The 25,377-nt window shown below is 45.0% G+C and overlaps 1 protein-coding gene across 1 annotated transcript; it reads right to left on the bottom strand.

Annotated features, from left to right (window-relative positions):
- Nucleotides 1-715: 715 nt before the first annotated feature.
- NR1D2 (nuclear receptor subfamily 1 group D member 2) lies at nucleotides 716-25,316 on the bottom strand. The gene is made up of 8 exons (XM_074900529.1): nucleotides 25,017-25,316; nucleotides 21,475-21,735; nucleotides 19,405-19,493; nucleotides 18,322-18,466; nucleotides 16,073-16,689; nucleotides 12,340-12,525; nucleotides 8,271-8,481; nucleotides 716-3,793 (listed from the first exon to the last, which is right to left on the bottom strand). The coding sequence occupies exons 1-8, from the start codon at nucleotides 25,030-25,032 to the stop codon at nucleotides 3,597-3,599; spliced, it is 1,722 nt and encodes a 573-aa protein (XP_074756630.1). The 5' UTR covers nucleotides 25,033-25,316; the 3' UTR covers nucleotides 716-3,596.
- Between the last annotated feature and the right edge of the window lie 61 nt (nucleotides 25,317-25,377).

Below are 25,377 nucleotides of genomic sequence, written 5' to 3'. Positions count from 1 at the left end.
CTCTTCCCAACGACCTCCCAGGCCCTGGGACCTCCATAGCTCATGGCCTCACTCATAGGGGCTCAGACTAAACGGCAACAAGGGAAGCCATATGCAAACATGCCACCAGAGAAAACATGCCAAGAAAACAGGGAGTATTTTTGTGCTGTTATTTTTCCCAGTGCTGGCAGTCATAATTTTGTTTCTGCTTTAAGTGGGGGTTTTTTTGGTGTTTTCTTCTTAAACACCAATAGATAAATTTTCTGGAGAAGCTTCTCCCATCTCCAAAAACTAAACACTTCAAACTAGGAAATCAAGCTTGAAAAATCAAACAGATCTCTGCCCTTCAAATGCCACTTTCCATCTACCTCTCATATAACCTAGCTTTAAGACTGTCTTTACCACAAACTAAACCATGTCCTCTTTTCAGCTGCAGAGTTATATTCCTGGAAGTAATGCAGGTGTTTAAAATAACTATTTTAATGACACTACCCAAAAAAGTCCATTAACTGTAGTAAACGAAGTGCACCAGCAAACCTCATCCAACCCCCTGGCAAGACAGAGCAGTATCATGGGCAGGCTGAGATGCGGGCTCCCAGCCACTGTGCACCAGCGCAGCCCCCGTGACCTTACAGCCGCTGATGGTCTTATCCATTACTTCTGCTTTGTTCATCTCAGCATGCTGTCCTTCCCTCCAGATTTCATACAGAAAAATACAAAGAACACAGAAACGCAGTTTAGCTTGCTGACATAATGCCCATATTTAATCTTTTAAAACAAGAACAAAATCAAGAATAAAATCAAGAATAAAAATTTCATTTAAGTCATACAGTACATTAATCTTTCAGCAATGACCCAATCTACAGTACTCAAATGCCTGGCATGAAGTCTATTATCTCAGCGTTTAACAAGTGTATAACCAGTGACACAGTAAAAGAAGAGCTCACAATACACAGCTAACACGATGAGTTTAGATTTTCTTCTAAGAGTCCAGCTAGGGTTTGTAATACGTGGGTCACTTTTGAACCGTACTTTAATCAACTTTTTTGTTCAGTCAATCTGCTTGGGGCTTTCTTTTCTGATATATGAGTTTTCCATTATGTACAGGAATATTATTTCAAATGAAATTGCACAAGTTAGAGTATCTATCTATAGGCATACATGGTCAATCTAACTAAAAATTGAATAAGCAGTAATTACTCAGTCCTGGTTATACATTCCTAAAGGCTTAATAATACAGTTTAAGAAAAAATAATAATAATAAAACAAAACACAACAAAACACAGTTGTAGGGTGGCAATCTCTGTAAGAAGCCTCCTTCCCTTCCAAAACAACCAAGGGTTAACTGTACTTTCCACCTTTGAAATGGGGTCTACAAAGAAGTCATTTCAGCTCCTAAATAACACAAAACATGTGACTGTGTCCTTTCTAAAGTCTGAATGGTTCAATGCGTAATTCAGTGAAGCTCTCAAACAAATAATACTGGTAGGATGCAGACCGTTAACAGAAATTAGGACAATATGCCCCGATAGCACATTTGGATAGCAAAACTCTGTATTAAGGGGCCATTATCCAGTGGTTAAAGTAGCTTGAAGCAGGAGGAGAGCTCTCCCTGCAGCAGCTGCAGAGGAGGGGCAAGGGTGGGCTCTTCTGCTCCTTAGCCAAGGCTAAAGCAGAGTTTTCCCCAGCTCCGACTCGAGCACCTGCCCCCTCCTGCTCTCGGCCCCTGGCCAGCAATCCTTACCCCTTTCCGCGGGGAACCCCAGCCCAAAGGTGAGCGGAGGGGTGCAGGGTGCCCGGCTCCCGATGCTCAGGGGCAGGCACCGGGCTCCCAGGGGCTCGCCGCTGGCCAGAGCTGCTCCGGTACGGCCATCAGGAGCTCTGCACGCTGGCGGCTCCCTGGCTCCCGGCCTCAACTACCGCACACATCTAAACGCAGTAACAAGCGTTTGGAGAGGCCTCTCCCACCGCGGAGTAGTGTTACCAAGCGCTAGAGACCCAGAGGGCTACCTCTAAGGGAAGGTAACTAAACACGAGGATAGCGGAACATCTTCTTCCCACGTTAGCGAAACATAAACATAAACTAATTAACACGACTGCTTTGACTTTGTTTAATCTCTCTTTTTCTGGTGCCAGGTCCTGCTACAAATGGAGAAAACCCATAGAGAGTCACTTTCCTAGACAGAAAAGCGGTAGAATCTTAAGCCGTGAGGATCTGCTTTGTCATTTGCTACTGGCATAAACAACAAAAAAAGTCCCATTTGTTTGGTTGGTTTTTGTGGTGTTTTTTTAAGAAAAAAATCCAGACCATCATCCAGTGCACCTTCTCTGCACATACACACACACACACACATGCATACGCACCAATGGAGAGCTCCAGAAGAACAGGCATGGGAACCACAAAGCCCTAACTGTGAAAAGACAGGGAATCTCACATTTCTGTTTTCAATTCTCATTGAGCAACAAAGCAGCAAAATGATGTATTGCAAGAAATAAATGGTCACAGAACACACATTCACCCAAACGCAACCATGGATACATTTTTCCCATTTTTTTTTTTTTTTTTTTTTCTGATAGATGCTGTTATTCATCTGATAGTTTCTTTCTGGCTGTGCTGAAGTTTTTGAAGAGCATCTGGTGCTTCTTTAACCTTTATCACAATGTGAGAACCTCAGTGGCAATGGACAACCTATCTCATTAGTGCCACAACCGACCATCTCCAATTGAGATTCTCTATGAACCCCTTCAAGAAGTTGAATCTAACTCTGCTCCTTTGGTGCCACTCTGTTTTGTTTTTTTAAATTAACAAACACAGCATATTAATGCAAATTTGATGTTTTCTAAAAATTAGAAATGCTCAGATAATTAGTTTAGCAATATGCAAAGTGCATCTATTTGGTTCTTTCCATAGATCACCTTCTGTTGTAAGTTTAAATTCCTTCACAGTTTAAAATATTGTGAAGAAATTATATGTATACTTTATGTATAGAACTATTTATATACATACACATATATACACACAACTCTGTACTTTATATAGCCATAAACACTCATTACTTAACTATTTATATTATATACACATGGCATGAACACGCTCAGTGAACAGTTGGTGCAGGCTGAAATCATTCCATCGGGTTTAATGGAATAACAGTGAAACCATGAGTGAGTTACCAAGAGACACAGACATACATCTATTAGATAAGTGAAAGACCAATTAAATAAGCTCTTCCATTTCCCTATTAGCACAGGATTGTTCCCACCCCATTCCATGCTCCCTATGCACATACACAGCTATTTTGCAGGGTGTTTACATGAGAGGGGAGTGGCGGTTCTTTTTTCTAAATGAAAGAACAGTCCATATTTACTTGGGCTCATCTCAACCTCTTCTGCAGAAGTGCAGCACAGCTGGGTCTGGATGTCTTGGAGGACTCTGAATGCTGCGCCGCCATTAGCTGAAAGCACCTGCTGAAGCGTTATTGCATGGTTATGGGACAGCTATCAGTTGTTCACAGTCTGTGAACTCTCTCTCCAACAAGTGGTACAACTGTATAAATACATATTTTAGCACAAAACAGTTTAACACGAGGCAAGTCCAAGTATAAATGAGACCTAAAGGCCTATGGGTGAACTTTAAAGGCCAAGAGTTCTTCAGAGTGCATGTTGTTTAAGGAACGCAAGTCAGGTAATTTCAAAAGAAGTTTTGTGAAAATAGAGGCTTCATTTGGGTGATTTTTCATGATTAAGGTCCTTAATGCACGGATTAGTGTTTCCTGAAGTGCCTCCACAGAATTGACATTTTCTATTCCGGAGCGATCTAAAGAGAAGAGGGCAAGGGGGGGTGAGGGGATGAGAGAGAGAGGGGGGAGGGGGAGAATGGGGAAGAAAAAAAAAAAAAAGACTGAATGGATGTAGTCTGCAACAAAGCCACTGCAGTAATCACTGATTAAATTAACAAGAAAAATTGAATACTTATGCCCTAAGTTTCAAACCCACATTATCAAAACTCTTTTAAACATTTTTTAGCCTCAACTTTGAGAAGTTTTAAGCTCATGCCAAAGTGGCACCATTTAAATCACCTTTTCTGTAATCACTTACCCATGTTTCCAGAAAAGGACAGATTGAAGCATATACTTAAGTATTTTACCAAATCAAAACTTTCACTGCAAGAAGAGAGACAGGGCACAGGAAAGTAAAAATTTCTAACACTTCTCAAGACTGGACATAGAACCCTTAAACTCAAACTGGAGGTTCATGTTTGAGGAGAAAATCCCACTCAGGACAAGCCACGCTCCTATCTGCACCACCGGATCCCCAGGGGCAAAGGGAGTGCAAGCCCTGACGTGACCAGGCACTATTTCTGAGTGCATTCTGAAGCACTTACAAAATAAAGCATGATGCACCCCAAAATTCCCAACCAAGGAAGAAAAGAAGAATTTCAACATCAAGTAGAATACTATGCTTTCAGATACTGCGCTCCTCCCACACCCAAAGCATCTCTTTCAAGAGAGCTGTATTTAAGAACAGGCCTGTTGTCCTTAGATGGAACCTAAGTAAGCAGCTTAAAAGGATGAATTTTTAAGCAAAACATCTGACCTAATAACCATGCACAGTAGCTGTTTTTTCTGAGCTGTAGCCTCTCTTCTTAAACGCTATGTAAATTCAGCAGGGCACACACACAGACGAGTGATGAGTGACGGACACTAAGAGCAATGTGCTTTGATGTGCACATGTACTTAAGCACTTTGCAGAACTGGGACACAGAACGAGAACAGCTTTCTGGAGTAGCACTGAGTCAGATCATACAGCCAGAATGGGAATCCCTTCCTTATGTCAGTGTCAATCCAATCGGATTTCAGGTGAACAGAGTCTAGAAGTCCTCCTGGACTATTCAGTGCAATTCCCTACCACTATGGGAAAAATTATTATATAATCCATTCAAGGATCCATCTTGAAGTAGTCAATGTGTTTTGTTCCTCTAGAAAGATTGTTCCAGAACCTTCTACTCAAACAATTAGGAACTTCATTCAGTATTAAATTATGTTTATTAGACATATTCCACTCTTCCGGGAAGACTGTTCATCAGGTTTGACAGCTGCTCTCCAAGAGAGCACTAGTGCAGAGATGCCTCTATTTGTTGAGCTATCTGTGCCACTTGCCACCCCCCTCCCCGGCTTTGCAAAACCTTTAGGCTTGCTCTACCTTGAGCAGGGATGATGACATTGGCACAGAATATCTCAAGAGCTCTGTACAGTGACAAGAGGTACTGCCTTGCCTCTGAAGGCAGAGGAACGCAGTCCAGTCTTTCCTGGCTGCCTCAGGGGAGTTACTGTAGCCTCCTCTCTTCAATTAGTCCAAGTCTTTCTTCTCCCTCTCAGTCTACTTCCAGCTGCTCCCAGTCCCCAGCAAAAGTTTTGTTAGTACTATTTCAATAAGAGAGACTATTAGCAGGGGGTGTATTTTATATTCTTCTACCACAAAGCATCACCCTCAGTTAAGAGACTATCTGGTCTCTAGACCTGCATGAAGTACATTCTTTCAGCTTTGCTTCCACCTTGCTGCTTCTTCCTTCAGTGCCCACAATCCATCTTGCTATCTCCCCTCCATCTTCAACACATCCAGCTAACTGAAGCCAGAGGCAAAGCATTCTTTTACTTTTGCAATGGTACCAAGGTAGTTCTTCAGCAGCACCAGAAACACTCCCACATTCTCACTACATGGCCTGCTTTTTCCTTCTTTGCCATATGACACCAAAACAAGAGGATGTACACAGTTACACACATTCCTTGCTACTACCCCTGCTTCTTTCTGCATGTTCTAACTATCCCTCATAACAGTGGTTATTTACCCAGTGTTATGTGGGTAACACACTTCTGACAAGTGTGCTCCCCACTAGCACTATTTAGAACATTTCTTTCCTTCCAGTGGCTTTTTCCAAAAACTTTTAAACAACTGAAAGTCTTTTTAAAAGATTTTTAACTAGTGCAGCATGGTATTTTATATTGTGGATCACTTAATCAGGATTCAACAGTCACTCCTGTCTACTTCTGGAACTGATACAAACCTTGACTACTCTACTATCCTCCTTTCAATTTTGTCTTGAGTAACTTTCACTGTGAGATGAAGAAGTCTTAATGGCCTTATCCTTCCACCTTCAGTTCTTCTTCCAGTTATGGCACCTTTTGCCTTTGCCTGCATCTCCATGTCATTCTCTCTGATCTTGTTCCTCAACTCTTCCCCCTTTTTCTAATTGAGCTCTGTCTCCGCCTTATGGGAAATGACTCTATGGGTCACACTTCTCCTTGAGGGGTGGGGTACAGGAGATCTGTTTTTCAACATCTGTTTAATCAACACGTGCCCACAATCCTTCAGTTCTACAGGCATCTTCTCCTGGCAAGCCCTCACACTGTGAGCATCTTCCCCAGGAGCTCTGTTAGGGGCACTTCTTCGTGCCTGCTTGAGCATGAAGGTTGCTCACTTACTTGTGCAAGTAACAACTGCAGCATTTCAATCTGCTTGCAAGCTACAGAGAATTTGATCTGAAAATTGCTGTACTCACAGTGACCATGAAGGTTACTATTGTGTTTGGAACACGGTAAAAATGCAAATTTGGGCCCAAATGTTAAAAGACTAATGAAATTGTACTTTATAAGACCCTGGAAGTATTTTGTGAACATGTTCAGGAAGGCTGTGATCAGACTGCAGATCAGACTATAAGGTACCTAAAATAGGTAGCAATAATGTCCAAAGCTATGATCTGAAAAATCCTCAGCAGCTGCAAGAAGCCTGAATATCAAACACATCCTCTTTTTGTTGCGTTGCATGGCTCTGACATCACAGGCCGTACACATTACATACCATCCATCCCTAAGCCCTGCTTGGAGCTAGCAACAGCGCGGAACAGTGCTTAACGGGCTGGGAGCGGGGGGGTGCAGGAAGGCAAGGGGGCTGGCTCTGTGCTAGAAGCACAATTAACAGAACAGATACAGCCAATTACATTCAAAAAAAGTGGCACAGAGATTATGATATTCTAGGGCCCAGCAGCTGAGCAAGCAAGAAGAGTGGCTGTAGCCTACTTACAACATTGCACAAGGAAGGAAGAGGCCTGTTTCTCAGTTCTTGAAGGTTGTCTCTAGTTCTCATCAACTTAGTTTTTTTAAAGACAACGTATGTAAAGCAGAGTCTGGAAAAGCAACTAAACCCACAGGTTTCTCTCTGCTACCAGGACATTCTCACTAACAGACTACACAGTGTCACGCTTCCTTCTCGCTGCCATTCGTTCAAAGCTTGCAAACTGTATATTCGAAGCTTGCAAACTGTACCACCCTCTGCTCATTACCACCGCTTACAAACTGAAGAGGCTACAGCTGCCCCATCCTGTGCTACCACATTTCAGTTAGGCCATGCACAAAGCTATTAGACTGAGCCATCCTACCTTGTTTACAGAGGTTTTCATGTGCCTACAGCACCATGCCTGGGGTGCCCCTCCCTGTTAAGAAAGATGTGGGTCTAAACCACTCACATGGAAGAGGTGCACTTGTTCAAGAAGTGAGCGGCCGCCAAATGCTGGCTTGCTGTATAAGTGGGCACTACTAGCATTCCTGCTAGCTACCTCTAGAGAGCTCCTTACCCAACAAGCAGGGATTCTGCATCTTATATTCCAGGCATTATACGCAGAGCTAATGTGGCTAATTTGAGGCTTTAGATAATACTACAGAAGTAGGTGCTTAATCCTTCTTTGAATCTGGGCCAGGGTGTTCCGTATATCCAGGGACTGAAACAAGATACGAGGCTGGTGAAGATGTTAGTGGATTGGCAGACCTTTAGTGGTAAGAAGTCACGATGCAGATGAATAGGGCTTTCTTGCTGACATAGCCAGAGATCAAACTGTTGGATTTAGACTTAAGTAAGATACGCAATAGACATCAATGACAATACTTGGAAGTAAAAATACCACCTTATCCCAAGACTTAGGCTGTGCAAGTCAAGACTAATTTCACTGATGCTGTCCTGTCTGAGCCAAATGGCTTCTAAACAGCCATAGGGCAGCTATGAGATGTATTTTTGCATTCTGTAGAAAGCAGTAGGAAAATATAAGCCCATTGTCACATTCTTCCAACAGACAGTATTAGAAAGAACGGGTACGTAAGAGAGTAAATTACAGGCTGCTAGTACCTTAAAACCTGCTAAATTGCACTTAGACATGAAATAACAGGGTATACATTTTACAGAAATCTTAATAGAGAGCCACATTCAAAATTTGGCGAAGGTGCAAGTTAACATTCTCTCCTTACCAGCAGATACCAGGACAACCGCTGTAAACAAACTCATTTCCTCATCACTGAGTTGCAGGGCGTTTAGTTTCTCACTAAATTCAAACATTGAGTTGAGCAGATCACCAGCTCCCATTGAATGCAAGTCATCCACACTGTACTTCTTTCCACTCAAGAAGGTGACGGTACGTTCCTTTGCATCAAACAAAGATGCAAACCGTACCATTAAAACCTGGTGAAAGAAAAAAAGAACAAGAAAAACAGATAAATATAGGTGGATTTCTAGAAAAGCCAAAGAAAAAAATTAAACCTTTTACAAAATTAAACCTTATTCAAACTGTCTCATTAACCGCTGTACAAGCATTCTACACAGAAACTGTCAGCATGCTATTGAGCTGTAAAAAACAGTGCAAGCTCTGGCCCAGTAGTCTGAGAGAAACAAACAAGTGAAAAAATCAGCGAGTGGATGCAGGGGAGTGGCTACAGCACATAAAAGGGAGGAAAACTAAAATTTAAGCCTCAGACAGCCTGAGCCACAAGGACAGAGCCATTCAGAAATATGCCAGTAGGACAACTTGCTTAAGCCACCGAACAGCCAAAGGCATACATAGCATTAAAAGAAATGTTTTCTTGGCCACACTTATGAGGAGCAAAATGAAGGTACTGAACCAGATTCTCGCTTGGCGTAAACTGGAGCAGCTCCATTAAAACAATGCTGATTTACACCACCTGATGATCTGGCCCCGCTAGGCATTCTTTGGGAAAGTACCATGCCGCATTGCTGTACCCACAGGAATGTTAATGAGCTCTGGTAGAAAGGAGCCACACGTACGGCCTTCAAAAGGCAGGGAAGCAGGGCTTGAAACGGCACCTGGTCTGTAGCTGCAGCTGGGAATACCCCTTTGGTATAAGCACCTGGGCTGGAGCAGTTGACATGTGCTGAACTTACCCCTCTGGGCTGAAATTTCTCTTGTGGTTTCTCAGTCGTACTGTGAAATGTTTCCCTCTGGAATGGCTTGTAAAGTTTCATTTGCTCATGTTCAACAACCTTAATTACATTTTCAAGGTTTAAGTTGCACAGAACAGCCTTCTTATTTGGAGAAAATGAACCAACTGGCATTGGTTAAAACTTCAGACTTGCTGTAATTTCTTGGTGTGACAGTCGTCTCTTCTCACTTACCCTACATAACTGCATTAATTTAAATGTTTACTACAGATGAGAGGAGAACCAGGTTTTCAGCAAAGACTAGTGCCTTTGACAAGCTTAAAAAAGGAGGGTTCAAAAAAAATAAAAATGTTTGAGAATTCAAACACCACTCATGCACATTACATGACCTGCTCCTAAATTTTAACAGCCAAGTGACATGCAGCAATCTTGATGGACACATGAGCACTATGTATTATTCACCTGTCAGCTAAGCTGTATGTCCTTTGACAACATTAACTACAGAGTGCAGAAACCTAGGCAGAAACCTAGGTGCAGAAGCCCTCAGAAGACAACAAAAGGAGACAAAGGGCAGACAGACAAAGCTAAACTTGTGCATTAGCAGGGACCCACCAGGTACTCAACAACCTTTCCGTTCAAAATGGTATTGCTCTTACAGAATTGGCCTTCGGAAACATGAACTTGAAGTAACAAGCAACCAGTATGAATGCTGGTATTCAAAACTGAAGCCTGTGAAGGTGGGTTGACTTAATACTAAGGCAAAGACCTCATCTACAGATGTCAATGTCACCATTCTAATCCAAGGAAGAGCAGTTTAGACTATGGTGTAGCACATGATTGATTCACCCCGTTTCACTGCAAGCTGGACCTCTATTTGTGCGTGCTGAGGATACACCTTATAAGCCCTATCACCTGACTACAGTGATACAAGCACACAAAATCCTCCACACAGGCAAGTGCTTGCTGACTTCCCCAACACCTGCAGCCAAATTCCCAAATTTGTGAGTCTGTGGAGAAACTGAGTCACTACCCCAATGGATCCATGGGGCTTGTCAGCTCTACCATCAACTACATTTGGAGTGGGGCTTGCGGAGGTGGGGGAGGACCCACTCAAATCCACTTGAATTCCTTATTTTATGCCCACTGCTGTTTCTGAGCTGGCTCCCACACAAAGCCATGCAAATGCCACCACAACAAACCGAGCTCCCCAGTACTCCCAGTTCTAAGAGGGCTTTTTAGCTTACATGTGTGTGAATATATACAGCTATGCTGCTTCTGCACCAACATTGTCTCCATGTGTCTTCATGCCCCCAAATGAACAAGCACGCCTTGAATATGAGCTGCTGGTAAGTACAGTGCCAAGACAGCCACACACCAGTACCCAGGGGAGCCAAAACAAGCTCAGAGGCAGCACTTTTACTCAGGTTCTTCTATTAACATACAGATGTTGTGATATCCTAGAGTAGCTACCCAGCAGACAGAAATCATCCTGAAAGCCTGATGCATACAAGTTCCTTTTGCCTCTATTGCAATGGTTCCATTAAGTCTGTTGGGTGTATTTTTTCACTGCTCTGCAGCATTATTTTTACGGGTTTTTTTTCTGTTCTAAGATGCCACATAGGCCTTTAACTACAGGTGCCAGCTCACTAACAGAAACCATTACTTCTTATACGTGAATAGGGATAAGCATGCAGATGTACATTAATTCCCCTGGATATAGAAACCTTCTTACCAGCTGTGCTTGTAACTGGCAAAAAGGCATATGAATGAGGCTTGAGAAAAGCGTGAGGTGAAGAAAGGCCAAGACAAAACATTTTACTTGCAAAACATGAAGTTTTGGCTTTATGTTATAGGAACAGTTCAAGCCTCATTTTCCACCCTCCTTGAAGGCACTGGACAGTGTATCACTTTGCAGAGGATGGAACCAACACTTTTGTGTAATGTGAACAGAACGTAAGAGGCTGTAGCTGAAGAAGTGAAAATACAGCCCTTAGCTACAGGAGTTGTAGATGAATATTAAAAGGTCAAGAGTAAGTACAACAGCAAAAAATACATGACAGCAAAATGGAAGAAACAAAGAATCCGACACACTCCAGGAACCAAGTTTTCCAGTGTAACTTGTACCTTCCAACCCAACAATTATCCATTTTAGAACCGGGCTATATAGATACAGATAAAAGACCCAACACATTACATGAGAAATGTCTTCAGTTCAGGTAAATAGGAAATCCAACATCCCTCTTTGAAATAAATCAAGTAAACAAGAGCAAAATCATCACCAACCCTGCCCTCCCCAGAAATAGACAGTAACATTGAATACTTAGGACTTCAGCTCCTCTGGCCCTCTATGTTTAAACTTCACATCTGAATACTTGTAAAATTGTTCATGGTCTCCAATAGACACAAGAGTCTGGAAAAGCAACTAAAACCTTAAGTAAAGGTCACTAATAAACCAGCACTGACCTCTCTGGTATTCTCAGTTTGATTCACATGTATGTCATGCTCACAAGTTGGTGAAACTAACCATGAAGACCTGGCGAGATGAGTCTAGAGTAAGTCAGGGTACAGCTGGTACATGGTACAGAGCTGCAGCAGTACAGGTAGTTATCTGTCTTACTGCTTTGGAGATGGGAGGCTTCAGCAACCCCCAGTTGCCACCAAAGGCTAGTGGTGACTGGTCAGGATGGATGCCCTGGCTTTGGCAGGGAGCACAGTGGCAGATGGAAGGACATACAGAGCGATAAACACACTCCTCTACAAAACTGCTAAGTCAATACATAGCTTTCTAAACTATCCACCCTTCCAGATGCAGTCTGCCGCTCTCCAGGCTAAGCAAAGGTAGCAAACAAACTAATCGCTGCTATCCAAAACCAAAAAACTCCTCGTTAGTTATATATTAATACCCAGGGAAGAGGAAAGGGTAAAAGGGCTGAGCACTTTTGAGCTACTTGGAAGAGAGACAGCTCAACAATATTTCACCAAACAGAAGCACTGGACACCATCAGCTTAAGAACAGCTCAGAGCCAGCATCCATGAACAAGCTGGTTTTGCCTAATATAACCTAGTCCTATTTATTTTTGCTCTTAAGGGGGTCACACTGATGCACAGATTGTCAGGTCTGCGCTATACATGCAGTGGTCTCACCTCAAAGGTCCCAGCCTTCAGAAGATTAACCTGGTCATGTTGGGAAAGATCTCGGAAACCTGGGATGCGCTTGGCAAATTCCACCACTTCCTTTACCGCAGGGGTAAAACTCAGGGAAAACTCTTCCCAGACTTCATGGCCAGACTTGTTTGGGTCCACGTGGGGAGTCTTACTCATTGGACACACCTGATGTTTACAAAACACAGAGAGAAAACAACTCTTATAGATATAATTTCAAATACTGACAAATACTGGAAAGAAGCAGGTTTATTCTTCAAGAAAACTGCCATAATGACATATAGAGAAAAAACAACAGTATTCCTCAGTCAATTCCCAAAGCAACTAGATTTTTCCCCCTCCCTTTAAAACAAACATTAAAATCCCCAGGGCAGTCCATTAGCAAGCTGTTTCCAAATTTGCTGACCTTGGAAACGCCACCACTGTTTAATAGCAAAAGGTTGAGAGAACCCAAGTTATGCTGTTCTTCCCTTACGTCACTCATGCCTGACATCTGGATTTCTCTTACTTGTATTATCCCTGTAATCTCACAATTAATCATGATTTCACAATCTCATAGTCACTACTACATTGATTCTCATAGATCTTTCTTGTATTGCAGGCAACTAAAGTGATTCAGTCAAGGTGACAAAGGTGTCAACACCAGAGCAAGGAACCCAGCCTTGGTTTCCCGAGTCACAGGTTTACACCCTCATTACCAGAACAACGTTCCTTCCCTACATCTTTTCTTTTATTTGTATCACTCAAGGAAGACCAAAGAACTGGTATTCCAATTTTTCTCAGTCACAAGGCAACAAAATGCTCTTTCTTTTACACAAACACACAGTGAGGTTTTTTGTAGCAAAGTCTGAATCTATTACAATGAGATCAGACATATCAGTCAAGGCTGACTGCCAATAAATTCCCTCTAAAACCCAACCAGACGCTCTGAGATACTTTCAGTTCTACTTTCTAAAATTTACATCTTTTAATGAAGTTTAAACCTTTTAATATTCATTTCACCTGTCATCATCAAGGACAAGAATTCCTTTAAGCATTCCTCACAAGTATACTAAACAGGCTATGTAATCCTACATAATGTCAGCAAAGCAAACAAAAACAGTAGAATAGATTAGTAATTCCTCAGAGCTCTGCTGCTTTTGCAGGGCATCTTCAATCTGATAACTGCCTAGAAATTATTTGCGTGGAAGGTCCTAAGATCCATTACAAGAATATATTCAACAGGTATACACGCTTGCATGTGTGTGTATACGTATTTGGCAACAGCTACGGAGACCAAAATGGAGATAGATATATCTTTCTGAGTTTGGTTTTGGGGGGTTTTGGGGGGTTTTTGGTCCCGCCCCCCACGCCCCCCCACCCCCAAGTGTCAGTTACTAACTGGGCGGTCAATATGGAGAAAGCTCTTCCCAAAAGTCAAAGAACAAAATTGCAGATTTCTTAGTTCAGTTGTGAATCACAATATCATTTGTGTGTCTGAGGACAACACCCAAAACCAAACAATTACTTGTGGGGTAGAGCGGGATTTTTTCCACAAACTAAAAATCATGAAATATTTTGGCAGAAGGCCTTGGCACACAACCAGAAGCACAGCAGACAGTAACCACTGCTCCATCCATGATATTGCAATGGTTCACATAGGTATTGTTAAAAATACTGTACTCTGAAAATAAGGAATCACTGGTTCAGCACCCCCCTCTGAATTGGGCACGAAAAGCACGTCAACTTCTCACCCTAGGATCATTTACTCTAACCCCCAGGCACTCTGTCCCAAGGGGGAACTGTCACTTTCCCCCATTGTGTATTAGGTCTAAGCTCTCTTGAGAGACCTCTGCTCAAGAGTAACAAAATCACATAATATCTCAAGTTGGAAGGGAGCCATAAGGATCATCGAGCCCAACTCCTTGCTCCTTGCAGGACTACCTAAATCTAAACTATATGACTAAGAGCATCATCCAGACACTCCCTAAACTCTGACAGGCTTCCTAGGAAAGCAGTTGTCATCTTGTGCAGTCACTAGCTCTCTTTAGAGGAACCTCTTCAGGAACGACCTGTTCTGCTTTTCTGGTTGTGAGAGTATTGAGTAAAAAAACCAAACCCCTGAACCAGTCTCCGTACTGGTTTAGAGCCTAATTACACTCCCTTACTGCTACTGACTCATTTTGGTCAGATCCTGCTCTTATGGAGTTCTCTGGCAAAGCCCTCATACATGGCAGGGATGAAGGGGGGGACCTACAGTGCTCTGCTGGATTCGGTTTTGTTTTTTGTTTCCTCATTGTTGGCTGTGTTAAACCTCCCCGCTGCTGCTATGCACAGGCCAAACTGACTGGCTAGGCCTCTGCAGGCAGCGCCACTCCCTGCCTGCCCATACGGACTGGTTTAACCTCTACTTCTTGGGAGTGCCAAGAATGCCGTTGTAGTGACTCCACATACTTTCCCTGCAAGGAAGAAAGGTTGGGAATTATATTATTTGTCATGGTGTAATGTGCAGAGTCTGCAATTAAGGTCAAAGCCTGCTAGGAATGGTATGGTCCACATATGCCATAGCCAAAGAAAAACAAACAAACCCCAAAAAAAGTCAAAAAAGGAAATCCAGCATCAAAGCAAACAGCGTTCACTGTGCTGAGACTTTCAGGGGCCTTCAAGAACCTGTGAAGAATCTTTAAAAACTAGGAGGAAGAAAAACACCAGCAGCTCAAGTACTTCAGAAAGGTCAGAGGCTCACACTTCTGAACAGGAGCACAGGATGAGAACAAGGATGTTATGTTCTCTCATCCCAGGCAGTTCCAGTGATAAAGAGAAGGACAGTCTATTTTAAGGGGCTTACAGAAACCGTTGCCTGAATGGCAGAGAAACAGCAGGTGCAAGGCAAATGGGAGGGACCTGTTAAGGAAAAAAAAGAAAACAAACCATACACAAAACCCATATGCAAGAAAACAGGAAGCATTCTTGTTAAAAATTCAGTGAAAAAATGCCCTAGCAAAGTCATCTAAGGTACCCAGAAGTGTGTTCAGAGCCTCACTTGTGTAAGTACTACAGAAAAGACCCTGAACTTCTCTCAAGCGGTTTAGCTGTGCATCTTCCTCCCGCCTCTGTTCAGATCTGACAATGTTCTAGGGGAGAAGGATATATAGTCTCCAGGTTCCACCGAGCCTGTATTTTACACCACCTGTAACAGAATCAGCCTACCCTATTAAAACAAACAAACGCCCCACTCCCAAAAAAATCCCAGCCTACCCAGCAACATTTTTAGAACACACTAGCAAGGCATGCAGACCAGTTTAAAATCTTAGCCCTAAGGTTTCACCCAAGAAATTTGTTCTGAATACCTTTAAGGAAATTACAGCATATCTGACTGCGTAGATTATTTTAAAGTGAAGTCTTCAAGAGGACTGAATAAAGATGGGAACTACTAACATCTATTTTCAAGTCAAGCCAGTTACAAAAACCCATGAGTTTTCTTCAACCAATGCTCCTTGACATCCATATACTTTGTTTGCTAAAAACCAAGCCAAGAAACCCCATCACTTCTATGATTTCAAATCCTCCACACAACTTGAGCCATCGTTCTCCTTCATCACAACTCACGCTATCAAACTTGTGTCACTACATCGTTTCAGCAGCTGTGCCAACTCTGTGCAGCTTCACTGACTAAAGAGGAACAGCTGGATCATACCCACCACTAAGTCAAATCAAACAATTAATATCAATATACCAGATGCATTCTTCCTCCAGTGCTGCAAGAGTAAGTGGCATTCTTGTTTGGAGAAAAGCCATCTTCTGGGATCCTATCACACAGTCGCTGAGTATAACCACTGGTGAAGTTCATACAGTGGCTGTTAGTGAAACACATGGCGTGCCCACTTGGATAATGCACTGCGCTTCTCCCTTTGTACTGTCCACCAAGGTGCTGCTCACTTTCAGGGTACTGAGGGCCACCGAGCCCACTAACACAGTGCTCACTGTTCAAGATGTACTGCTCTGTGTTCTTTGACACTCTCTCCCCACCCTGGGACTGCATCATTTCTGCTGGGTTTTGGGACTGTTCTTGGTTGTACATGAAAGTGTCTTTGTGGGCCCTAGTGACCATGCCGATCACTTCTTCCTTAGCCATGTCAGCAGTAGGAGGCGAAGAAGGGCTTTTGATGGCTTCCCGCTCTTGTTTGGGCTTGGAGGAAAGGTCTTCTTGAGGTGCTTGATCTTGATGTTCTGTTAATGCTTCATTGGGCAAGTGACCACTGAACTGGCTGTTCATCATGGTTTTCATGGCACTCTGCATTTCTATCAGCATTCTCTGTTTTTCACGTTTGGGAATGCGGCCAAATCGAACAGCTAGCAAGGTGGAGAAATGAAAAGCAGGAAAAAAAGTCAATCCTGAAAGTGTTAGCAGCAGACAAAGGCATCAAACTAAAGTGAAAAAAACATCAAGCGCGCGTGCACACACACACAATACACACACAATACACACCCCAAACAATAATCTAGTCTTTCAAGGGGAAGACTTTAACTGCTTTCACCAATACTACAGCAGGGGTATCAACACTGAAATCAAGGAGCTTCCTGGGCATAGGATAGGCACAAAGTATGAATTCTATGCTGTTTACACACAAAGAGAAAGCAGCTCTAAAGCACACAATCTCTGAAGCCTTTTCCCTTTTTGCTACCAACCTGGCTATGGACTATACACATAGCTGTAGTTAATTAAGTGTCAGGCATTAAGACTGGATCCATTACATCAGTGCAACTTTCTGAGCTGCCAATTAGCTGAATTTAAACACAGTTCATATCATATTTGAATATAAAAACTAAAAGACAGCTCCTCATGGACCAATTATATAACTTGCCAAAACAATTAAAAGAATCAATGCTGAATGAAGCTTACCTTGGCAAATTTTCCTGATAACTTTGCCTTGACAAGGACACTTTCTGCTGGCAAGGGGATGGACATCATTGTGGCTGCAGCCCTTTTGACCCTGTCCTAGGGAATCTACAACTGCCTCTACCATCCTGTCCAACCACAGCCTTGCAAGGGCTTATAACCAGTTTCGACTGATGTAATTATGTTCGTGCAGTAGTCCATCATTAATGTAACAAAATCTCTTTCATTAAAGCAGGTGCAATCTTATGCGCAAACAAGCGCCTAGGGGATGAAATAACTCCTATGCACAACAAGAACTCGGAACAATTATTTAAAATAAGTTTTAACACTCCACCCACTAAATTATTAACAGCCTAAGATTCCTAGTTCTTGTGAAATAAACACCCAGAGAAAATTAAAAAGTGAAACATGAGGAAGAGTTCTGGTTCGTGACAGTAAGTTGCAGCAGACTAATGAACTACACTTTCAGCATTACAGCTTAAAAAATTTTGCAAGGAATGGAAAGCCAGCAAGGTGGTCAGAGACACAGCTCAACATTATCCTTTCATCCTTACCTTCCCCTCCCTCCAAGGAAAAAAAAAAAAAAAAAAAAAAAGAGATACATATGCTCACCCCATGCACCCAAACCTAACTCTTTAGGCTCTATGTTTACTCTAAGGCTATCAGCTCAGGCAGAATTCCCTTTCATTGAAAAAACAATAAATAGTAACAAAACAAAACAAAATAAACAAAAAAGAAAAAGAGAAGAGTCTTGTTCAGATTCAGGCAGGACACAGCTATAAATATTAACTCATTAAAACAAAATTGAGACTTTTGTTACAACTGTCCCCCTACCAGACCACTGCAACACATCCCACTGCATTAGCCTCCAGAGATGGGAGGACAGCTCTGCAGCCAGGATTACATTACCAGTTCAGGAGAGTCACGCAGCAAGAAGGCAAGCTGATCTAAATGCTCTCAGACAGGGAACCTGTCCCTGACAACACGTCTGGCTGCATTTTCTGCCATTAAGACCCTTAGCAATCGGTTTTGAGGTGGGCAGCAGATTCCCTCTCAGAGGATCACTGCTCAGTAGAGAAACGTACCATCTCTTGACATCCCGACAGAGAGGCATTTTTTGAAACGACACTGCTGACATCTGTTCCTATTCATTCTCATTATAGAGCAGTTGTTATTCTTCAAGCACTTCTTATACTGAATGTTTTGTTGAATGCTTCTTCTGAAAAAACCCTGGAAACAAACAAACAAAAGACCCCCACAAGTATTATTACAGCACGTCAAATATTCCTACCAAGATTCACCTCTCCGCAAGCACAGAAAACCTCACTGCACCTCATCAGCTGCTTCAGAGCCACCAGATCCAAGTGATCTTAAAGAACTTGCTACTCCTCATGACTTACTTCCCCTTCATGTATGATTTGCGTGTAACACAAACGAGTTACGATTTCTAACTATAGAAGATGCTAAGTCGTTCCCTGCAGAGTCAGCACCTAAGAGCAAAGTATCTCCAGCATTACCTCTATCACTGTACTGACAGTTTATGATATGCCCTCAATCTCCTATGACATTAAGTGCAAAGGTGAAAGTCAAAATCAATCCTCTGACTTCATTCTCCATAGTTAGTCAACAAAAACATCCTGTTGTAACATATGACCTTCAAATGTGGTTCTTTTACATAACCCTTAAGTTGATTAACTCCTTCATAGAACATAAAGTTTGCAGATGCTAAAATACCAGAAAATACAGATCTACTGATGCGTGGACATGCAAGCACCCAGCTCTGGATTTCCTCGTGGTAAGGAATTGCTTTTCCAAAGCTGTTTTGTTCTGTGTCCCAGCCCAGGTGACAACTTACACCCACTATCTCTTAATGCAATTAACATTCACATGTCTTGCGTGGTATGGTCCTCACCACCCCTGTCTCCAGTTCTTGTTCTCCGCTGTGCACTCCAGGGTCAGGCCGGACTGGACAACAGGCAAGCACAGAAAGTACTGCAGAGTTTGGAAAATGCCGTGTATTGCTAAGTGGTTTGCCTTTTCCAGCAACTTACAGACTGTCCAAAATTTCTCCAAGTTAACAGATACTTTTTCAGAAGTATCACCCCTTTTGCCCTATGTGGAGAACTTGAGCATTTCAGCAGCAAGAAGGTGAGCAGAATATAGCTCACCTTGCAGCCCTCACAGGCATGAACACCGTAATGAAATCCTGAAGCGACGTCTCCACAGACTTTGCAAAGAAGAACCATGCCATTAAATTCTAGAATCAGAACAGAAAAGTCAAGGATATAGAAAACCGATGACAACTGCAGGAACAAGTTTCCAGCTTTCAAAACCTGGACTAAAAGCCAAATACGTCAGGTCAGTTCAACATGCAAAAAAAATACAACAGAGGAACAGACAACAAGACTGTACAAAAACCCTGAACAGTTCAGAAGGTACCAGTGCAAGGGAAAGGGAAAAAAGACAAACATGAAGCAGTCAACAGAACAGGGAGAAAGCATGTATTCACTGGACTTTCAATCACAGTAGCATTGTACTCAACTGTAGAAAAAGAAAGTCTGCTTACATTTACACACTTTTAAAAGGACTATTTAGTAAACCAGGCCACCAAAGTTCAGGCTAAATCTGCTTTTCCATCAGGACAAGTAAGCCCACATAAAGGCTACAGTCTCCCCAACAGAGAATAAACACCTTTTTTTAAAAACAGAATATTAAAGGACACTTTATTATATATTGTGAACAAGCCATACACTCTACCTATTTGATAACAATTTAGGACTGATAACTCAGCCACGTCTACACATGTAAAAACCACTCATTTGAGTGCGTGTCCAGAAAATGGCATGCTTGCACACTTGAACATGAAAAATACCTTCTCAGCCCTGTAAGTATGCTCACGGTTTGGGTTTTTTTAAGGTTTTCCCCACCTATTTTATTTCAGCTTCTCAATAAATATTTTCTCTAAGTCCTAAGTGCTGGTCTAACACTGGTTTCACTGAAGCCAATGGGAATTTTACCAGTGACTTCAGTAACCACAAAGTTACCTTAACAGTGAGCAACAGAGACAGCTGGAAATACTTCCACAGAACCATAATCTACCAGAAAAGTAATTTTTTTTACATTTGGGTTTCATTTGTAAAGAGGAACTAAAACTTTTTTTTTTAAGGTTTTGAAAAAGAACCAAACCCACAAAGTTTCCTTTTTTTTTTTTTTTTAAACAGAGCTAGTACTGAGCTAAAAAATGTTATCTATCTATCTATACATCTGAACAGTTTACAACAGGTTTCATCTTCAGGAACCTCTGCCCTGATACCAAAAACCTAGTTGCTAGCAAATTTTTAAGAGGAAGTAAAGGTTCTTACCAAGAATTTAGGGTAGGAAAACTTAAAAAACAAAACAAAACAAAAAAAAAACAAAAAACAAAAAAAAAAACCCCCACAACTCTTAGGGTAGAACTGTTAGATACTTTTTTCTAGCTTCATAACAATTCGAAATGATAAAACAATTCTGCCAATAGAAGAATTCAGCCTTCAAAAAATTAAATTCCAGCTGAGTGTATGTTGAAACCCTCATTCCAGTACTGTTTGATTCCTGTCCTTCCAAAACTGTTCAAATGTAGTTTTTTATGATTCATCATCTCTGATTATAAAAAGTGTGAAGCAAATAGCTGAAGCTAGATTGCTAAATGCATTTTAAAAGGTTATCCTTTAGTTCCAACTTACAAATACTTTTTAAATCTACAAAATAAGACTTGGAATCAAAAAGATAGAAGTCCCAGTTACAGCTATGTAAACAGAATGTTTTCGTAATTTAATTTGTTCCTCAAAGAAATCGGGGGGAGGTGAAGGGGGAAGGGGCAAGGGTAGGGGAGGGAGTATGAAAAACAGAGAAATTAGATTTGCAAGACAGCTCCATAAATACCCCTGAAAGCAATTTCTGATTGCTATTACCTTTACTTCATGTTTTTAACCAAGTGTTTGATTTTTATTAAGATCGGTTTTCCCTAGTGAAAATCTGAAGTAAAGCTGGGCTGTATTTATTGACTGAAGTTAGCAGCAATGGGATATCCATCTATTAGCATCTGTATGGCAATACCATACGTATTACCATACATATAATGCAAAAAGATAAAAATGGAGATTTTGCTATGTTTTGCTATTCACAGTGAGCCACACAGAGGACCTGGTTGTAATATATAAGGGGAAAATGGTGGTTTCAGGATCCAGCACCAAACATACTTGTGACTCCATTATGGCCTTTTGTCAAACCAGCAACACTCGACTGGTTTGTTTTAATAGTCTCCTCCAGCCGATCGCTCTTCGGTGCCCCATCAGAGCCCTCGCTGCTCCTGCCATTGCAGCCGCTTTCCGAGGAGGAGCTGTTCGGAGAAGATGGTACAGGTGAAGAGGACGACTGGAAACCGCTGTCTGAGCTCTCGCTGTGACATGAGGCTGGGCTAGATGCCGAGCTTGAAGAGCTGATGTAAGCTATCACACCCCCTAAGGCAAGGAAAAAAAAAAAAAAAAAAAAAAGGCGGCATGTAGTGACATAACAAGCAGACATGCACCGCTGCCATGTGAGCCACGCCGTGACCCAGCACCACCAGACCCAGCCATCACGTGTTCCTGGGCGCACTCCTTTCCCTCCCTCCCTCCCTCCCTCGCTCCCTCGCTTCTCTCCATTTGTTTTCAACAGCTGACCTCCCAGTCTGCCCCGTCCCCTTCTCCCGTCTTATCAGCCTCCTCCAATCGATCCAAGCCGCGATGAAACAGCAGAACCAAAAGACGGGGGCCACAAAGCCATGGTGCTGGCAGGGCAGGGCAGCAGGGAGAGGGCACGGGGTGGCCCAGGGAGGGTTTCCCTGGCCACCCTTTGAGCAGAGCTCGCCTGCAGCCACAGCAAAGGCAGGATCTGTATTACAGCGCTGTAGAGTCAGAATGCAAACCAGCTAGGTTAGGGACAGAAATAGGGCAGAAAGACTTGATGCAGGCTACGCGCCAGAGACACAGAAAGGAAGGGCTGGAAAGTGCTCACGATGCAGAAGGGAAGGGGGCAAGGGAAAGAAACAGCACTGCAGCCTGGTTAGCCTACTGAACGCCATTTGTCCAACTGCAAGCCTTTGTAGCATTATTAGCAGCAGCTAAACTCTTGACTGCCAGGCTGCTGTTTGCAAACAGTCTCTGTCCTACCGCATCTCGCAATCTGACACACTTGAGAATCCCTTCAGATGAAGCAGCTTTTTGACCTCAGGCAGACCTGGGAGCAGTTCTAGCTTTTCACAGGCTCCTCTTTCTTGCTTGTAAGCAAGAGAAATTGTTTTCACTTCATTGTTTGTCTCCAAGACTCAGCATTTCAAAAGTCAATATAAAAAACATTTGATATTTCACACAAAAATTTCAACAGCAAACTTTTCAACATGCAACTTTAAGTAAGTTAGAGCATCTTCTGTTTTACGTCTGTATTGCTTTGCAGTCTCTTCACAGAATACTCAAGAGCACTGCAGCAAGGAACTCCACACACCAGTAAGAATTAAAAACTTTAAAACAGCCATGCATTGGCTTCCTTTGGAGGAAAGAGCTGGTGTCAGTAGAGTCCCTGATGAACTGAGTTGGCATGGCAGGTCAGGGCTGTAGCCCCTTACATCAGCCATCACCTCCTCACAGATAAAGGCTGTTATGCCTGTTAGAGAGCAGTGTTATACAACCCTGGAAATATCACTGCTTGCAGGTAGAAATTCTGACTTACAAATTTTCATTACTTTCATCAGCTACAACAATCCTCTTAGCATTTCTGCAGCAACTTTACTGGCCCATTTCCTCATTAACATTTAATTTTTTTCTACCAAGGAAATCACCACCAACACCCTAAAGAGTGTAGCCAAGGAACCCCTGGCAGAGCCACTGCGGAGCAGAGGTGAGACCAAACGGTTGTGCGGCACGTGCGCTGCGCACAGGCTGCTCCCCACGTTCCTGGACACCGGTGCCCCTATGCCCCACCACAGCAGTCGTTCCCAAACAGATTTATTTCTTTTTTAAAGAAATCCTCCACGCAGCATAGCACGCATCCAGGATCAGGTTTATGGAGAAAGGAGGGTTGCAAGGTCGGTCACGGGTCCCGCAACAGCACGAGGAGACTATGCTGTCAAACACACGTGCTACCATAAGGCATCTCCCGTTTGACAAAGGTCCTGCCGTCCCCTGGCACCGCACGTGCCTCCGCCAGGTGCCAGGTCAAAGCTCACGGCCCACCCGGTCCCAGGGAGGCACGGAGTCTCCCGGCAGGAGCCACGCTTATCTACAAGGGGCAGCGCAGGGCGCGCCAGCAGGGCCCCTGTGGGGAACGCCTCGTTCCTCCACGCTGCCACCTCACCCCGCCATCTAGAAGAGATGCTCTTTTCCCTCAAGGGTAACACCAATGTCACAGGGGAGCAGGGAAAGGGTATGTCCACGGGGGTTTTCACCCCTTGTCTCCGGGAAACTTGAGGAGCCCTAGATAGCTGGGCTGCCCCCGTACCCGGGAGAGCTCGGCTGTCTTGTCTGTCTCACCGCCAAGACCCCGAATATTTTTGTTATTTCAGAAGCCCCATTTCCCTAAGAACCCTATTTTCGTTTGATCGGCAGCTAGAAGTCGAATGGCACAGACAGCGCAGGGCGACAACTCGTAACAAAGAGCACGGACGCAGCGATCTCCGTGCAGGCACGCCGGTACCCCGCCGAAAGGGACCCCGGTGCCCGGCGAAGGCAGCCGCGGCGCTGCCAACGGACAGGGCTTTGCCTGGGGAGCGCGGTGCAGGGCGGTCAAACAGGCCCTCCGGGCGTGAGGCAGAGCCACCAGGACACCCCGGGTCCTGCCCGGCGGGCGTTTACTTCAGGAGGGACACACCGACACCCCCTCCCATACCGTGCCGGTATTTCACTGACACGCGGACTTAGGAAGGTGTAATGACGCAGAGGCGCGGAACTGGCTACGTTAGTCGTTTCACCCGGCCCCGCGGATCCCGCTGCAGCGGGGACACCCACCCGCCCCAGCTCCGGGCCGGCACCCCCGGCAGCGTTTACCGCCCGCGTTAACAAAGGAGAGCGAGCAGGCCGCGGGCGCAGGGCCGCCCTGCCCGCCGCACCGCGGGGCTGCCCAGGCCTCGCCCCGCCCCGCCCCGGCCGCCCCCTCCCCGTTACACAACGCCGCCCCCGCGCACCGGGCCGGTCCACGTGCGGGCAGCCCCGCCGCCGCCGCACACGGCCGCGCGCGTGCGGGCTCCGCGCCCCCGCCGCAGCGCGCGCGCCCGCCCCCCCCCCGGCGGCCTCGCGCGGCGGGGGCGGGGCCGCCGGCGCCGCAGCGGCGCGGCCCCACGTGTCCCCGTCGCGCCCCTCCGCCGCCGCCCCGAATGTAGGTCACCAAAACAGCGGCCGCCCGCCCGCCTCACGTGTCCGCGCCGCCCGCCGCCCCGCGCCGCCGCCCCGGCACTATTATGCAATCCGCGCGTCACCGCCCCGCACGGCCAATGAGCGCGCACGCCGCGCGGAACGTAAACACAGGGCGCACATGGCTCGCCCGGCGGGTCCATGTGAGGCGGCGCGCGGCCGGCCCGGACACCAGCGGGGCCGGGGCCGGGCACCGCCGCCGCCCGCCGCGCTCCCCCGCCCCGCCGCGCCCCGGCCGGTCCCCAAACGCACCCCCCCCCTACATCCACCCGGCCCGCCGGGACCACCCCGCAAGAGCAAACCCCCCGCCACTCCCCGCCGCCCACCTCCCGTCCCGCCGCGGCCGCCCCGCTGCTTACCCGCGCTGACTTCCATGGCGGCCTCCTCCCGCAGGGGCGAGGGCGGCGGCGCCGCGCTGGGCTCCGCCGGGCCCGGCCGGGCTGGGCTGCGCTCGGTCGCTGTCTCCGCCGCTCCGTCCCCGCCACAGCCCTACATGCAGCCGGCAGGCGGAAGGCGGCCGCGCTGTCGCCTGTCAGAGCGGCGGCGGCTGCTGCCCGTCCCCGCCGCGGCGCCCTCCCCTTTACAACAAAAGCGATCGGGAGCCGCGCAGAGTGCGGCACCGCCGCCCGCCCCGCCCCGCCGGCCCGCCCCGCCCCCGCCCGCCCCCCTCACCCAGTGACACACTTTCCGCGCCGCCCGGGCCGCGGGCGGGAGCGCTCA

The sequence above is a fragment of the Athene noctua genome, chromosome 2, assembly GCF_965140245.1.
Source record: "Athene noctua chromosome 2, bAthNoc1.hap1.1, whole genome shotgun sequence".
Classification (NCBI taxonomy): Eukaryota; Metazoa; Chordata; class Aves; order Strigiformes; family Strigidae; genus Athene; species Athene noctua.
The sequence above is the reverse complement of the archived record's forward strand: the minus strand, read 5'-3'. Positions and strand labels throughout refer to the sequence as shown.

Excerpts from the sequence above, each read along its gene's own strand:
- NR1D2 (XM_074900529.1), bottom strand. Across the intron at positions 16,690-18,321 it reads TGTCGGGATGTCAAGAGATG|CTGTTCGATTTGGCCGCATT; the intron begins GTACGTTTCTCT and ends CCACCTTGCTAG. Across the intron at positions 3,794-8,270 it reads GGTTGTCCTGGTATCTGCTG|ATCGCTCCGGAATAGAAAAT; the intron begins GTAAGGAGAGAA and ends TCTTCTCTTTAG.